Here is a 16000-nt window from a genome sequence, read left to right as displayed (position 1 = left end):
CTTAAGGCTGGGTAAAACTCCACTGTTCTGGTGTAGATAGGAGGTGACCCCCAGAGGCTGGTGTGTGAGGCAGCGCGAGAGTGTCCAGCCTTTGCATGACCAGGCGTCCATCCTGTGATGGGATTTCCTCTTTCCTCTTCCTTGCCCTCTGCCATGATGTCTGCCTCCCCTCTGGCCCAGAGGAACAGAATCAGCCATCTATGGACCGAGACTTCTGAAACTGCGAACCTCAAATACACTCCCCCCCATAATTTGTCAGGATCAAGTTTTCTTTCCCACTCATCTGCTGACAGACTCCCGGGCTGTTCCCAACTCGGCTGTTGGGCGTGGAACACTGTAGCACGTTGAACAAATGCCAAGGAGTGGGCTCCCTGGGTCGGTTCCATTCCTAGTGCTTTGAGGAATCTCCTTAGCACCAGGTACTCTGCGGGGTGCCAGCCCTCATTTCTCAACATTGGGATCCTGGATGTAGTCAACATTCAGCCTTAACTCCTGACAGACCCCTAGATGAGACGACTTGCTCACACCCTCACAACACACCTACGAGACAAGCATGACCCCTCAGACCCCAAGCCTTCAGTGTGGACACCTAAGACACGAGGATGACCTTGTAAGGGAAAAGCCATCGCTATTTAACAGCAGAAAACAAATTTGACAGCACTGTAAGATTTCTAGTTTTCTGTAGCCTTCTGGACATTTGTAATATCACAAAGAGTTTTTAAAAACCCGAGTGTGCCAGGAGGTGAATAGGGAACCTGGTACCTTTGAACAAGCAGGTGGTTAAAGAAGCAAAGTTCTGTGAAAGCACAACGAAAGAGAATACACAAAGAAAAAGAAATGGAGGTGACCTTGGCGGCCAGGGACATTTTCAAGGGGAAGCGCGGCAGCCACAACGAGGCTGTGGGTCTATAGGGTTTTAGCAGAGTCAGGTCTTTGGGAGGAGGTAGCTACTCTTGATGGGCTTTGGGTGGGCAGGGGGATGTGGGCTGAGTCATAGCAGGAGATTTTTTAGCTGCAGCAGGAGGGAGTCCTTGAGCAACCAGAGGAAGGATGATAGATAAGGGACAATGTGAGGGTTCAGAGTCCCCAGTTTCCTTTTTCCCTGGAGGGCTGTGAGTTTCCACCTCTTTAATTTGATAACTCGAGCCATAGGATTTATGCCACGAACCCCCATGAGGTACAGGTGCAGGGACAGGAGATGAAGCAGGGAACCAGGTGAGATCCGGAAGTTTCAGACATTATTCCCAGGGGAACAGCCCCCCAGGAAAACCTTTCATCTTCTCCTGGTACAGCTTATCAAAGGCTTCGGCTTGGGCCACCGTGAAGTGATTCTTCCAGTCCCCACAGGTGCCTGGCAAACACAAAGCAGAGACTCAGATGAGAGCTACCCACAGGTCTGACCCCAGCACATCTCCCTGATGTGTCTTGCCATCACCTGGGAAGGACACTGGGGTAACAGCAGAGCGTCCAGGGCTCACCGGGGAGCCACCTGCCATCACACCCTTTCATACTTTACCCACCTGGAAATGATTTCCTGCCTTCCCTCTCGTCTCTCCTGGCCCAGCCCACACACTATGTGCCCTTAATGATGGCGGCCACATCTTCTGAAACATCTGGAACCTCTCTGCTTCTCACTTCTGCCATTTCCACCACCTTTGGCCAAGCCCACGGCATTTCCGACCTGGATGACCGCAGTAGATTGTGAGAGGTCCCTGGGCTCTGACTGCTCACCTTTGCGAGTTCTCCCCAGCACGGCAGCCACTGTGATCTCTCCCCAGGTCCAGGGATCCAGCCCCTTCCTGCTCCATCTCCCCCAACCTGGGTGTGACTCTAGGTGACGGGTCCCTTGTGGTTTCCCTCGCCGTCCCTTGTGACTCTCCACTTGCCTGTCACCTGGTTCTCTGGCTCAGCCTCACATGTGACAGGCTTCCCTCTCCTGAACCGCATGTCTCCTCCCTCCTCCTCGGGGCTCTCCTAGCAGAGACTCACGTCTCGTCATCCCATCCGTTGGCCTCATTCAAGTCTCGACTCCAAGGCAACCTTCCAAGTGAGGTCTCTCATCACCAGTTTAGAGTCGTTCGTCTCCATCCTTATTTACTCACAGCAGTGATCAAGATGGACCTGCTCTGCGTTTTTCTCGTTTGTGCATATGGTATGGATTTCTAACATATCAGGAAATCAACATTCTTAAAAAAATGCCTAAGACTTCGTGTTTCAAAGAGTGCAGACATATTGTATATACTCAATAAATAATGACTGAAGGGATTTATGGAAAAACAAGGAGTGTACTAACAATGTGGCCATTTTACAGGTGAGAAAAGAAAGTCCTGGGTGGGCAGCCCAGCGAGAAAGCGATGGTCGCAGAAACTACGTCCCCCATGTTGATGGGGAAGTCCTGAGCACAGCATTATTTTACGTATCCCATAAGTTAATTTGGAAGTGGTAGGGCAACATGTTAGTTAAATTAGTGTGACCTTTAGACTGCACACTAGTCTATTAATTGATATAGATCATGTAAATACAAACAGCATAACTCAACTCGAATGGATATGAATAACAGGGCAGAGGTCTGGTATGTACCTGGTATCCTGTAGATGTTACTCTCGTGTTCATCGTTATCTTCATGGTTAGAATAGTTGTTTTTTTTAGTGGTCAATGGACTTTATTTTATTTATTCACTGCGGTGCTGAGAATGGAACCCAGTGCCTCCCACGTGCTAGGCAAGCGCTCTAGAGCCCCAGCTCCAGCCTTAGGAGAGTTTTTGTGGATTTTCTCTGCTCATGTGCTGCCCAGAACATGACTGGCTACTGGTGATCCAGAACGAGGCCCTCCTTCCTAGAATTTTGGTAAATATAGTATGTATGGCTTCCCACCCTGAAACGGCAGGCCCCAGGACTTCACCACAAGGTGACTGCGGGGCGTGACTCCACCCTGGCTTGTACCTGTGAACGCTTTGCCACGATAGACCTTGTGAGGAAACAGGGTGAAGGAAAGTTCCAAGCCACACGTGCTGCACACAGCCGGTGCTTATCTCAGTGCTGCAAACAGAACCTTCCAGGAAAGCTCTGATCCAGGAGGGAAGTTGGACATCAGCGGGGGAAGCACCTGCGTGTTGTGGTGAGGCTCCTGCTCGCTGGACGCAGGGCGCCTGCTGATCCCGGAGCAGGATGAGGAGTGGGCTGCTGGGGCCGGCTGCTCGGGGTCTGCTCACTGGTGGTTGGACGACTCCGCGGGTTACTTTTCCTTCGTCTCACTGTGCTGGTCAGTCAGAGGAGAACCCCGTATTTCTCCTCCTGTGCCCCACGTGTCTGACCAATGCTAATTTGAAATCCTGCGTATCCTGCAGGTATCAATTTCTGTTTTTCCTCAATCCTCAGCGGTCAGAAGTCTTACTCCAAATTCTTGGGCGAGGGCTGCCATAGCCACAGGGTGGGGTGCTCCTCAAAGAGTGGAGGCTGGAAGTCTGGACGAAGGTTCTGGAAGCTTCCTTCTGAGGGTTTCTGGGAGGATTTGTTCCAGGCCTTTCTTCTTGCTGGGGAGATGGTTGTCTTCTTCCTGGGTCTTCAGATTGACCTCCTTCCATGTCTCTGTCTAAATGTCCTCTTTTGCAGGCACGAGTCACAGTGGCCCGTGGCCAGTGTAATGGCCTCCTTTTGACCCAGACACCTGGGAAAGGCCCTGTCTCCAGAGGCAACCGCGTTCTGAGGTCCTGGGGGCCGGAGCCGACACTGACTGTGATGTGACAATGGTGTGATGTTTTCAGGAAACCCACTGAGCTCAGGGTCTCTTTATCGTGTTTACTCTTCTGTGTTAATGACTTGAGAGATTTTGATATTCTGATCAAGGGAAGTTTGGATGTTATAATGCGGTGGGTAAAGTGTCTCTACCCATGCTGGTGACTGCACTTTAACTTAAAAAGTCAGCGTATGCTTTGATTAATATGTCTTTCTGTTGATTTAGCAAAAATCGTTGTAAAGTGCCTATTCTGTGATGTGTAATAACCAGAGACAGGAATGTGCAGAAATATCCAATAATACAGTGGTTCCAGGGCTGACAGTAATAACTAGAGGTAATAATAACCAGGATTGCCTGGGGAAAATACGACAGCTGAGGTGTGGAAGTGCCACCGAAGCCAGAGGGTGACGACCTTGGCCGCTGGGAGGCACCTTGGGTGGAGCCTGGAGGATGTGGATCTGGTGGGAGGGATGGGCCATTGGGCAGGCCCTGAGGGCCACATGGGTCCCTGTGGCTCTGGTCTCCCTCTCTGTCCACTCAGACCACCAGGAGCGGAGCAGCCCCCAGCCCCAAACAAACCCTTCCTCCTGGAAAGTCTCAGGTCCTTGGTGGCCCATGCCAAGCTGACTAATGGGACAATGGTGGCTCCTGTCTACCAGGGTATCAGCACCAGGGGAGATTCTCTGGGGCTGGGCTTGGGGTTGTGGTAGGTGTGGGAGGTCCGGGAGGGCAGCAGCTCTCTCTGCTGTCACAGTGGCCCGCCCAGGCAGGACGCAATGCCGCCTGCCCCTCCCAGGCCCTCTCAGCTTCCCCCAAGCGCCTGGGCGCCAGGAGTCAGGGTTGGTGGCGCAGTCCCCTCTGGTGAGTGGGCACGGCCTCCAGTCCTCCCGCATTCCCAGGTCAGAGCCCTTCCTTTTACCTTTTCTTGTAACTAAGAACCCGGTGTTCATGAGCTCCTCAGGAAGGACAGCAAAGTTGGACATCTTGTTTTGTTTCATGACTTGGAAGGAGCTGTTCTTGAGGACGGAGTCCAGTTCTTCTGGACTCAGCTTCTTCCCCAGGAACTGACAGATCCTCTCTATGGTGCTTCTTGGGTTCTAAGGGGAAAAAACCCCGTGTGAGGATGGGAAAGAGCGAGACAAAAGCGAGAAGGAGAGGAGGGGCTGTAGAACGAGGAGACAGAGAAGCAGGAAGAAAGAGAGGACCATGATCTGGAAGTGAGCAAGGACCAGGTGGAGTGGGTCAGCCTGAGGTCCCAGAGTCTCTGGAGGCTGAGGCCAGAGGATCACAGGTTGGAGGCCAGCCACACCTTGATAAAATCCTACGCAACTCAGTGAGATCCTGTCTCAAAATAAAATATAAAAAAGGGCTGGGGATGTGGCTCAGGGGTTAAGTGCCACTGGGTTCAATCCCCAGTACCCCACACCCCCACCAAAAAAATCCTTCAAAAAACAGAAGTGAGGGCTGGGGTTGTGGCTCAGAGGTGGAGCGCTCGCCTGTCATCCATGAGGCACTGGGTTCGATCCTCAGCACCACATAAAAGTAAAATGAAGACATTGTGTCCACCTATAACTAAAAATAATAAACATTATAAAAGAAAAACAGACGTGAAAGAGGATTGAGTTGGATATAAGAAGAAAAAAAAAGGAAAGAGGCCAAGCAGAGCGGGCATGAGGGATGTGTAGGAGGTGAGGTGAGGACAGACGTGGGTTTCCTTTTTTATTTTTTTTATTTTGACACCTCCAAGACAGGGCCTGGGGTTTCTTCTCTATATCTAGCAGTTTTATTGGAACACAGCTTTGTATATTTATGTGTTCATTGTGCTACTGGGGACTGAACCAGGGGTGGTTTCCCAGTGGGCTGCATCCCATTTATGTTTTTATTTATTTTTTTCAATTTTGAGACAGGGTCTTGCCAAGTTGCTGAGGCTGGCCTTGAACTTGTGATCCTCCTGCCTTGGCCTCCCGAGTCACTGGGATCACAGGTGTGCACAACGACACCCAGCTTGAGGAAAGGGATTTTTATAACAAGAAATGATGTGCTTGGGATGGACGACCTTCTTCTCAGGACTACCGTGCTTTTATTATCATTTTTGTTCCATGGGCCCCAGTTACCATCTAACAAGAAGGTGCGTGGCTGTGGCAGTGACTCACAAGTTCTCTCTGAGTTGGGGGAGAAGTGCAGGGGGGCGGGGGCTTGCTCTGGAGCTGGGGCCAAGGCTTCCTGGCCCAGGAGGGCCCTGCAGCAGGCCCTGTGGCAGGCGGGGTGTCTCAGGGGAGGGGAACACCTGTGTCTCTGCCTCCCTCTTTTGTCTGTTTCCACTAAAGGTCAAGTTCTTTTCCAATGGTCCAGTCGCTATTAGGGTTGTATTTTTTCATACTTTCTTTAAAAATTCCAAAAATCAGAAAATTTTGAAATTTCTAATTCACATTAATCCCATTCATAATTAATTGACTCCCACAGAGCAACTGCACGTATCTACGAAGTCCCTACAATGTGCCACGACCAGAACCAGGGCCCCGGCATGTCTACACCTCAGACTAGGTCACCAGTCCGTGTGGGCGCCTTCAACTTCCTATTAGCTGATTGGAAAGGCCTGAGCCCTCGTTGCCCCTCGTTGTCCCCTGGGCTGCGGGACAGCAGGCTCTGGTTCTGCTCTCCAAGGAGCCCCAGTCCCTCCTTCCAGTTTTGAGCACCCGTGGTACCTTTGGCACGTCTAGTTCTGGGCGTGTCCAATGCTTATTGACACTGAGCCCCGACTCTGTCCTGTCTCAGGCAGCAGAGATGACGGACAGTTGGACAGCTGGACACACCTCGGGGAGGAAACCGTTCCCACCCGCCCCTCTCAACACTGGGTCCTCAGCAGCATTGTACCTCGTGCTCCCAGGAAAACCTGAACCCCATGGGGTGCAGGCCAGGCACAGGAGGGCCCTGTGGATGGTGCAAGAGGAAGTGAACTGGAAGACGTGGGGAGGGAGCCGGAGCTTGGGGAGGGTCAAACAGAGCAGGGCGATGGAGGCCCAGGGCTCATCTCACTCTTGTGACCCCTGAGAGGCTCTGCTTGGACAGGGAGCGTGGAGGGGAGAAACTGAGGACCAGGGACGTCAGGGGGAGTGAGGATGTTGGGGCGCGGGCAGGCGCTGGCCATAATGGGGCTCACCTTCTGCAGTTCCTCATAACTCAGCAGCAGGACGTTCTCCCTGTGTCTCACGGACATCCAGCCACGAATGTGCTCAAACCATGATCCATAGGGCACTGCGGGGAGGGCACAGGGGGGCAGGTCACACACTCCAGGAGAGCAGAGAAGCTACACTCCCCCCCTAGCCCCTGCCAGGCTGGTTAGGATACAGCTCACAGATGACACGCCTATGTACTTACAGCGTCCAGGGTTTCCTCTCTTACCAAGGTCACCACTCCCTCTACGTCTACCTTCCTCAGTGGCTCTGACAAAGATTAGCCTCAGGGAGGTCTCTAACAGTGGGATTAGCTCTTGAGTCTCCACTGCCCTACACACATACACACACACACACACATGCATGCACACACACATGAACATACATGCAAGCACACATAGGCACACATGCATACACACGCACAAACACACATGCATGCCCACACTAACATGCACACACACACATGCACACACATGTATGCACACAGACATGCATAGGCACACACGCACAAGCACACACAGGCACACATGAACAGGCACACACACAGGCACACACGCACATGCACACACACACATGAACACACATGCATGCACACACAGGTGCGCACACACATGCACACATATGTATGAACACACATGCCTGCACACATACACATGCGCACACGCACATGCACACACATGCCTGCACACATACATGCATGCACACAGTGAAATGTTGGGATCCAGATGATTGGCCTAGTCTTCACCTTGCCCGCCCATGGTTGGCCATCGCTGGTGGCTAGGCAGCCTCGTGGCTTGTGCCACGGGAAGGACCATGCACAAGAGGGGAAGCCACCTCTCCTCCAGGACCAGAGGGAGCTTGGAGGGCGGCTCTCTCCAGGAGCATCCCGATTCCTCCTGAGGGCAGGGCCTCTCCCACTGTCACCTCTGACAGGTTCCTGCCCCTCCCAATGTTGTCACCCTGGTGCTAAGCTCATGACACATGGCCGCTGGGGGACATTTCAGCCATATCCAAACCACAGCGTTCTGCCCTGGGCCTCAAGGCTTGCCTGTCCACCCCACAGGCCTGAAGTCCCAATGGTCCAGCACACTCAAGAGTTCAAGTTCAAGGCTTCATCTAAGACTCAGGCCAACGTCTTTCAGGTGTGAACTCCGTTTCCCTGCTTCTGGCGTCCCTGGCTTGCTTCCTGTGGCTCCTGTGGTGACAGAGGTCACAGAATGACAGGAGCAGACCCCTGGGGCCTCTCTCAGCAGTGGAGGTGGGGTCTGGAATTTGGTGGCCTCAGAAACAAAGCTTTTTCAGGGCCACAGAACATCTCTCCCTTCTGCTGGTGGCACCCAGGAGGAAGGAACAGTGTCAGCCTGCCCCAGAGGCCACCAAATTGGGAATCGAGTGGGTAAATCTGCATAAATATGGGGTAGACGCCTCAGTGGTTTTACTATATTTACTCTGAGCTCCCGGTTGGTGCTATGTTCTGAATGTGGATTGATGCCCCAAACTCAGACAGGAGTCTAATCCTGGAAGTTAAACTCAGGGTATTAAGAGGGACAAGTGCAGCTGGCCGTGTACAAAGGCGTGACCTTGGGAAGTGATCTGTTTAGGTCACTAGAGTCATGGGTCCTGATGGATCCCTGTGGCTTTTCAACCCCCCCTTCTTCATTTTTATGGCACTGGGGATTGAACCGTGGGTCACTCTACCACTGAGCTTCACCCCAGTCCTTTTTATTGAGACAGGGTCTGGCTAAGTTGCTGAGGCTGGCCTCTAACTGGGGATCCTCCTGCCTCGTCCTCCCAGGTAGCTGGGATTACAGACATGCACCACAGTGCCCAGCCTCTTATGGCTTTGTAAGGAGGGGAAGAGAGAGCACACAGAGATACAGGAGCACTCTCCTCAGGATGAGAGGCAGCCCAGGGGCCCCTCACCAGTGCCTATGCCATGGTCTTTGGATATTGTACTTCTGGAACTGTGAGCCCACATAAACCCTTTTCATTTTAAAGTAGTCTGCCTTGGGGATTTTGATACAGTAATGAAAAGCTGACTAATACAACTGGATAAGCAAGAAAGAGGCCTGTGCAGGAGTTCAAGGGAGATGGGGGCAAGGGTGGGGTTGCAGGTGATGGCATCATCACCCACCACCACTGATTCCATTTTGTAAGATTCCTGGGGACCTCTGAAGCACAATCCAGACTTTTCTAGACACCAATGGCAGGATCAAATACACCACTAGTGAGGGGGGCTCCCTGATGTCCATCATGTGGCTTCACTGCCCCCTTCTTCTGAAGGGGAGGCTGGGCGAGGCAGAAAGGAGGCCTGAAGCCTTCAGCTGGGGGCCGCGCTGCTCAGACAGCACTTTATGCTGAGGACGGGGATGGAGGTGTAAGGAGAAGGTCAAGTGTGCAGTGTGTGGCAGGTGACTGCAGTGTGGCATGCAGGGGAAGCCCAGCGGGGAGGCCACCAGGATCCAGGTGAGGAGCAGCAGTGTGGCTGTGGAAGGGATGGCTAGTGGATACTGTTATTTAACAAGGGCGACGAGACACCTGCCATGGGACAAGAGCCATCCCAATACCTGGGGACCAACCATGAGCTCTGGAGGTGCTGGGGTTGTAGTGTGAGGCTCAGGGATAAGGAACTAAATAGGCGCCTGTTGGTGAAAGGACCAAGGAAGGGAGCAAATAGATATGAGTGGAGCTGGGGGTGGATGTTGCCTTGATAGGAAGGAAAGATCCCCGACTGGTGACAACACAGGGCTCCATCGAGGTTCTGGGACTTGGTTTCGAGTTAGATAAGGGAAGGTGGCCAGGAACATGAGGCAGGGGTGGCCAAGAGAGGACACCGTGCAGTAGGGTGGAGCTGGGCCTCGCAGGTGGCTGGTTCTGCTGCCTGATCAGGAAGAATGGGAGGCGGCGAGTTCGGGGTGTGGGGAAGATGTGCTCAGGGGTGGACACAGGGCTTCGGTGCCTGTGGCGCCCCCTAGTGGACACACTGGCTTAGGTGCCTGTGGAGCTCCTGGTGGACACAGGGACTTAGATGCCTGTGGTGCTCCCTAGGGAGCTGTCTTGGGGCTGCGGGCTTGCGAGGCCCTCGCAGTGGGGATGTGGGCTTTTCACACAGCGTGAGAGACACTGCAAAACTGAAAGCACCAAACCTCTGCTCCCAGAGAGCACAGAACTCCCAAAGCCACTGAGACTTGTTCTTGGTACCAGGGATTGAACCTGGGGCGCATAATCACTGGGCCACACCCCCAGCCCCGTTTTAATATTTTAAAATTCTGAGACAGTTCTCACCAAGTTAGCCTCACCGAGTTGCTTAGGGCCTGAGTTGGTGAGGCTGGCCTTGAACTTGCAATCCTCCTGCCTCAGCCTCCTGAGCCACTGCGATCACAGGTGTGTGCTACTTCTCCCGGATTACTCAGCAAATTGTGAAGCAGAAAGGAAAAGAGGAGAAAGGGAGCTTTGAAAAGAAACGGCTTTTCCAAAGAATGCTGGAAGGTCAGGATTTCATTTTTCAGGAAGACAAGGACAAGCTGACTTTCAGAAAGTCCCAAATCAGGGAGAGCTGAGAGAAGAGCGTGAGAAGAGGGTCAGTGCCAGGAACTCAGGGGAGGACAGCCAGGCGGTTCCCCACGGGCAGCGGGAGGGCTGGGCTGTGCTGGTGGGCAGCAGAGCAGGAACCTGGGCAGGTCTGGTTTCGGGGGTGATGGGCGGTGCATCCACAGGAGGCGAGATACAGGGCCGCGGGTTGGGGCCAAGAGAGGTCTGAATAGGGACCCTGTGCACCCCAGCTTCTGTGCGTGGAGGACACTCACCATTTCCTTGGATGAACTGTTCAAAGAACTGTTCCAGTGAGTCTGGACTCTTAACAAAGTTTGTCCTGCTCCAGAAAAAATAGCCAGACACAAGAGCATCTCTGGGATTTCTGATGATATAAATCACCTTAAATGGAAACAGGAGAGAATGAACAGTTGATACTGTCATTTCCACCTTTTTTGATCTTTACCTTTATTTATTTATTTGGGTACCAGGGATTGAACTCAGGGGTGCTTAACCACGGAGCCACATCCCCAGCACCCCCCTGTTTGGTTTTTATTTCGAGACAGGGTCTCACTGAGTTGCTTAGTGTCTCACTAAGTTGCTGAGGAGGGCTTTGAACTGGCGATCCTCCTAGCTCAGCCTCCTGAGCTGCTGGGGTTACAGGTGTGCACTAACATGCCCAGATTTTACCTTTAATCTTGAGCTTTAATTTGCATTAAATGTCTCCTAAATATGAATGAAATATTTTCGTGTGTGTCTGGAAATTTAACACAGCGGTGTGCTGAGTGAAGCTACCTGCCATTTTTATTTTTATTTTGAGACAGGGTCTCCCTAGATTGCAGAGGCCGCCTTAAACCTGCAGTCTTCCTGCCTGTGTCCTGGGTTGCTGGGCTCACCAGTGTGTGCACGAGTGCCTGGCTGATTGGATGATCTCAGTGACCATAGTCATTAAAGGGACATGCAGGTGAAGGTTCCTAGGAAATATCACGGTGGCCGGATGGACAAAGGCAAGAGGAACCCCTGGTATGTTCCTTCTCACCATGAGAAGTCTGTGTGCTTTAAGGATTGCCAATGGGGTGATGGATAAGTCATGGCATATTTATAGACATACAATATACAGTCGTTCTCCACCCACGACACACATTCCATTGGGCGAATGAATCCAGATACCTAGGTGCTCACAGCCTGAGTCCATGTGCGGGAATAAAGAACAACCAGAACTAGTCCACACCTGGGCTTGGTGTGCAGTCCCGCAGTCCCTGTGGCTTGGGGGCTTTAGGTAGGAAGATCACAAGTTTTAAGCCAGTCCCACCAAAGTAGTGTGGCCCGAAGCAACTTAGCAAGACCCTGTCTCCAAATAAAAAATAAAAATGGCTGTGGATGTGGCTCAGTGGTTAAGTGCCCTTGGGTTCAATCTCTGGCAGAAAAACACAGCAAAATAAAACTAATTTACAGCTGTAATTAAGCATGGTATTTGCCTTTGTGGGTGGGCACTGACTGAGTGGGCATGAGGGAACTTTCTGGAATGGTAGAACTTTCTGGAACAACTCTCATCTGGAAGATGGTTACTTGCTGCAACAGTAGACTTTCTGGAAAGTAGAAGTGTTCTCATCCTATCAGGAAGATGGTAACCCAGTTGTGTACGTATCATCCAGATAATTATTTTTGTAGATGGACATGGTGCCTTTATTTTTATGTGGTGCTGAGGATGGAACCCAGTGCCTCACATGTTAGGCAAGTGCTCTACCACTGAGCCCCAGCCCCATACCTGAGATAGTGTTTGAGATTCACACACACACACACACACAAAGACACACACACACACACCCCACACACACACTCGGGCAGGATCACTTGGAGTTTGAATATCAGAATTTTGCTTTTCGTTTTGCACCAACTCTCCTGTGCATTATTCAAGGCCTCCGTTTCCCAGCCAGTGATTTATTTGCCAGACTCACATAGACACCTGCAGATAGGTGTAAGGGGACAAATTCATTGTTGCTGCACCCACATGACATTTCCAAGAGAGGAGATGATGATGAGGATGATTTTCATGCTGGGGATTTCCCTCAAGAGCACTGAGCCACATCCCCTTCCTTTTAATTTTTTCATTTTGAGATAAGTTCTCACTGAGTTGCTTAGGGCCTTGCTAGATCACTGAGACTGGCCTTGAATTTGTGATCCTCCTGCCTCAGCCTCCCAAGCCGCTGAGATTACAGCTGAGAGTCACTGTGCCCGGCCAACAGAGGAGATTCTGAGGTGATGTTTCCAGATGTAGTTTAAGTATAGAAATTAAAAAAAAAATCATACACAAATGAATACCTTCCAGCAAACTGTTTCCAAAAACAGCACGCAGTGGCTGGGACCCTGGCTCTCCCTGGTCCTTCTGATCAGCTCTAAGCCCCAGGGAGGCTCACGTGCTGGTGGACGCAGGCCCCTGCTCTGTGCAGCAGGTGGCCATCCTTAGAGAGAGTGGCCAGGCCTCCAGAGCCACCTGGGCTCCCGCAGCTGATATGACCAGCTGATTTCACTATGAGGCAGGAGACTTACTATTCCTCTGTTAGGGCAGCAAAAGTGGGGCAATCTAGTACATAATGCAGCTGTAAATGTAAGGTTGTACTTAAAATGTCATTTTCTAAGATTCTGTTTTTGTCCTTTTACACCAAGCTTTTTTTTTTTTTGTACCAGGGATTGAACCCAGAGGGACTTAACCCTGAGCCACATCCCCAGCCCATTTTTACATTTGATTTAGTCACAGGGTCTGGCTGAGTTGCTTAGGCCCTCACTAAGTTGCTGAAGCTGGCTTTGAACTCTTGATCCTCCTGCCTCAGCCTCCTGAGCTCTGGGGTTACAGACGTGAGCCACTGCACCTGGCTCCACCTTAACTCAGGCTCCAATAACCTGTGGGCCCTCCAGTCCTTGTCCTCAAGCTTGGTTCTAGGTGTGGCAACATGGGCCTCACCGGATGCCCGCGGGTCCCAGTCCCTCTCTTCCTGCCCAATGAGAAGGCACCCCCAGCAGGATCTCTGGGGCTTTGGGGGCAGGTTAAAGTCTAAGAGGCATTTGTCAAGCATTTCTACAGCATCAGGCACTGACCTTGCCCTTGGAAGTGAAGAAGGACTTGGGGAAGAGGTGGAAAGGAAGGTGGGAGGTGAAGAAGCGCGGGTCCTCCGAGTCTCTCTCTAACTGCTCAGCGTACTTTATCTCTATCCAGGGTGAGCGCTTCCAGAAGGGCACTGATTGAACCCACTTGGGGTCCCCGCGTGAGTGAATCAGGCAGAGAATTTCAATCAACCATAGGGTTCCTGGAAAAGAGGGAAAAGTGACGTTCACTCCTTTCAGTGTGACCTTTGAAGTAAAAATTATGGTAAAATAGATGAGCTTTCTGTGATAACCATTTAACATTTTTATTTATTGACTTATTTTTTGCAGTATTAGGAATTTCACCCAGAGACGCTATACCGCGGAGCCCCATTCCCAGCCGTCTTTATTTTTTCACTTTGAGACAGGTCCTTGTTGGGTTGGTGGTGCAGCCTGTAATCCCAGCAGCTCAGGAGGCTGAGGCAGAAGGATGGCAAGTTTGAGGCCAGCCTTAGCGAATCAGAGAATCCCTAAGCAACTTAGCAAGAGCCTATCTCAAAATATCCTGGGCATGTAGCTCAGTGGTAAAGTTCCCCTGGTTTCAATCCCCAGTATCTAAAAACAAAACTACAAACAAACAACCCCCCCCAATCAAAGAATAAAAAATAAAAAAGCAAACAAAACAAGACAAAGACCCTCCCCTCCCCCCCTCAAAAAAAAAAAAAACAAAAAAAACCCTGGAGATAGATTCTCATTAAGTTGCCTGGGACTTGTGATCCTCCTGCCTCAGCCTCCTGAGTGGCTGGGATTCCAGGCATGTGCCGCTGTGCCTGGCTCATGACCACTTTAAAGCATGCGCTCCATAGTGTTGTGTCAATTCCCAAAGTTGCTCAGCCAAGGTCCTGAGCGTTCTCATCTTGGAAAATGGAAACTCTGCTCATGAAGCAGCAGCTCCCCCACCTCTTCTCTTGCCCCTGTACCACCATCCTGTTCTCTGTTGCCATGGACTTGACTACACTAGTAGTTTTCATTTTATGGCGCTCGTCCTTCTGTGCTGAACTTATTTCATTTAGCACGATGCCCTCAAGACTTATCTCCTGGAACACGCGTCAGAATTTTCTTCCTTTCCAAGGCTAACAACTAAAATCTTCCATGTGTCACTCGACCACATTTTGTTTGGGCTCTTTTCTGAGATCCATTTAATATGTTCCCACTGCCCTTGACTTTCCAACCCATACCCCAAGGCCATTGGCCTCAATGCTCACCCAGTTTGCAATTCTCCTGCCCCCAGTCCCCTCACATAGATGTGTAATGCGAGTCCTTTCAGTCCCTTGAATTTTCCAAACCCTTGCCGATTCCCAGCTGTTGTCCGTGCTGACTCCCCTACTCTGCAATACCCACCATATGACTCCATTCAGACTTTCATCTCTATTGAGCGGATATTTCCGTATTATGTGCTCATAGTAATATGAGCTGGGAAGTCACTGGTGTGGGACACTGCCCTTGCTTCCTTGCACCTCAAGACGCCCAGAACATAGAGATTCCCCAGGGAAGTGTAGGGTGCCCTCTCCCACCCCCTTCTCCATACCACCACACAAATGCCTGAATCTGCTTAGGCTTCACTGCTACATTGGCTTCCAATACCTTTGATGATCTCTGCCGAGCACTTATGTCACTCTGTCCTGGTCTGAATGGAAGTGTCCTGGGCACTGCGCCTTTCTCCCCAAAGCAGCGCTCACTGGCGTGGAGAGCGCGGGCCGTCCCTCTACTGAGTGGGTGAGGAACGTCGCCCTGGCCTTTCTCATGGGCGGTTCCTGTCCTGTTTCCTCACCTGATTTGGGGTAAGACACGATTACTGTGTCTTCATCCTTCATCACAAACTTCTCACATGCTGTTCTTAAATTTTCAGTTTGGTACCTATTCGGGAAACGGATCCCTTCGAACCACACACCGTCCTCTGACATGCTGACAGACTGTGCGCGTGGCGTTAGGTCCCAGCTGTAGAGGTCGTGGCAGATGGCGGAGATGGAATTCAGTCTTAAAGTCAAAAGAATCATTAACTTTCCCAACTTTGCAGTGGAATGAATTGGCCGATAAGGAGAAATAAACATTGTGATCTGTGGACGAGAGGTTCCTCGTGTTGAGCAATTGTGAACCCAGCTCAAGGGCATCCTGGGGCCATCTGCTGGTGAGTGCTTGGCAGGAAGTGGTCATTCAAAAAATACACACAGGAAACAAACGTTTAGAAAAAGATTTATATTTCAGAATGTTTTTAGATGTCTTGAAAAATCATAGAGTACAGGAAGTTTCCAAATTCAGGTTTCAGTCAGATTTTTCTTAGTTTTTCCTTGCTCCAAAATCTGAGTGGAGGACTCCGAGGGCTAATGGTTTCAGTGTCCACACTAGACACCAAAGGGCGCTAGGCCCCGAGCGTGCCGTCTACTGACTTTAGGAATATTCCAAGAAATATCTGCTCTCCT

The 16000-nt window shown here is 51.1% G+C and overlaps 1 protein-coding gene across 1 annotated transcript; it reads right to left on the bottom strand.

Annotated features, from left to right (window-relative positions):
- Positions 1-663: 663 nt before the first annotated feature.
- LOC124100263 (sulfotransferase 2A1) lies at positions 664-15623 on the bottom strand. The gene is made up of 6 exons (XM_046455746.2): positions 15352-15623; positions 13536-13744; positions 10715-10841; positions 6896-6990; positions 4655-4832; positions 664-1351 (listed from the first exon to the last, which is right to left on the bottom strand). Exons 1-6 carry the CDS (start codon positions 15575-15577, stop codon positions 1239-1241), a joined length of 948 nt encoding a protein of 315 aa, XP_046311702.2. The 5' UTR covers positions 15578-15623; the 3' UTR covers positions 664-1238.
- Positions 15624-16000: the final 377 nt, after the last annotated feature.

Source organism: Marmota monax, unplaced genomic scaffold, assembly GCF_021218885.2.
Source record: "Marmota monax isolate L192 unplaced genomic scaffold, Marmota_monax_Labrador192_F-V1.1 WCK01_AAM20220418_F8-fsc00149, whole genome shotgun sequence".
Taxonomy (NCBI): Eukaryota; Metazoa; Chordata; class Mammalia; order Rodentia; family Sciuridae; genus Marmota; species Marmota monax.
Note: the sequence above shows the minus strand (reverse complement) of the source record. Positions and strands in the feature narration are given on the sequence as shown.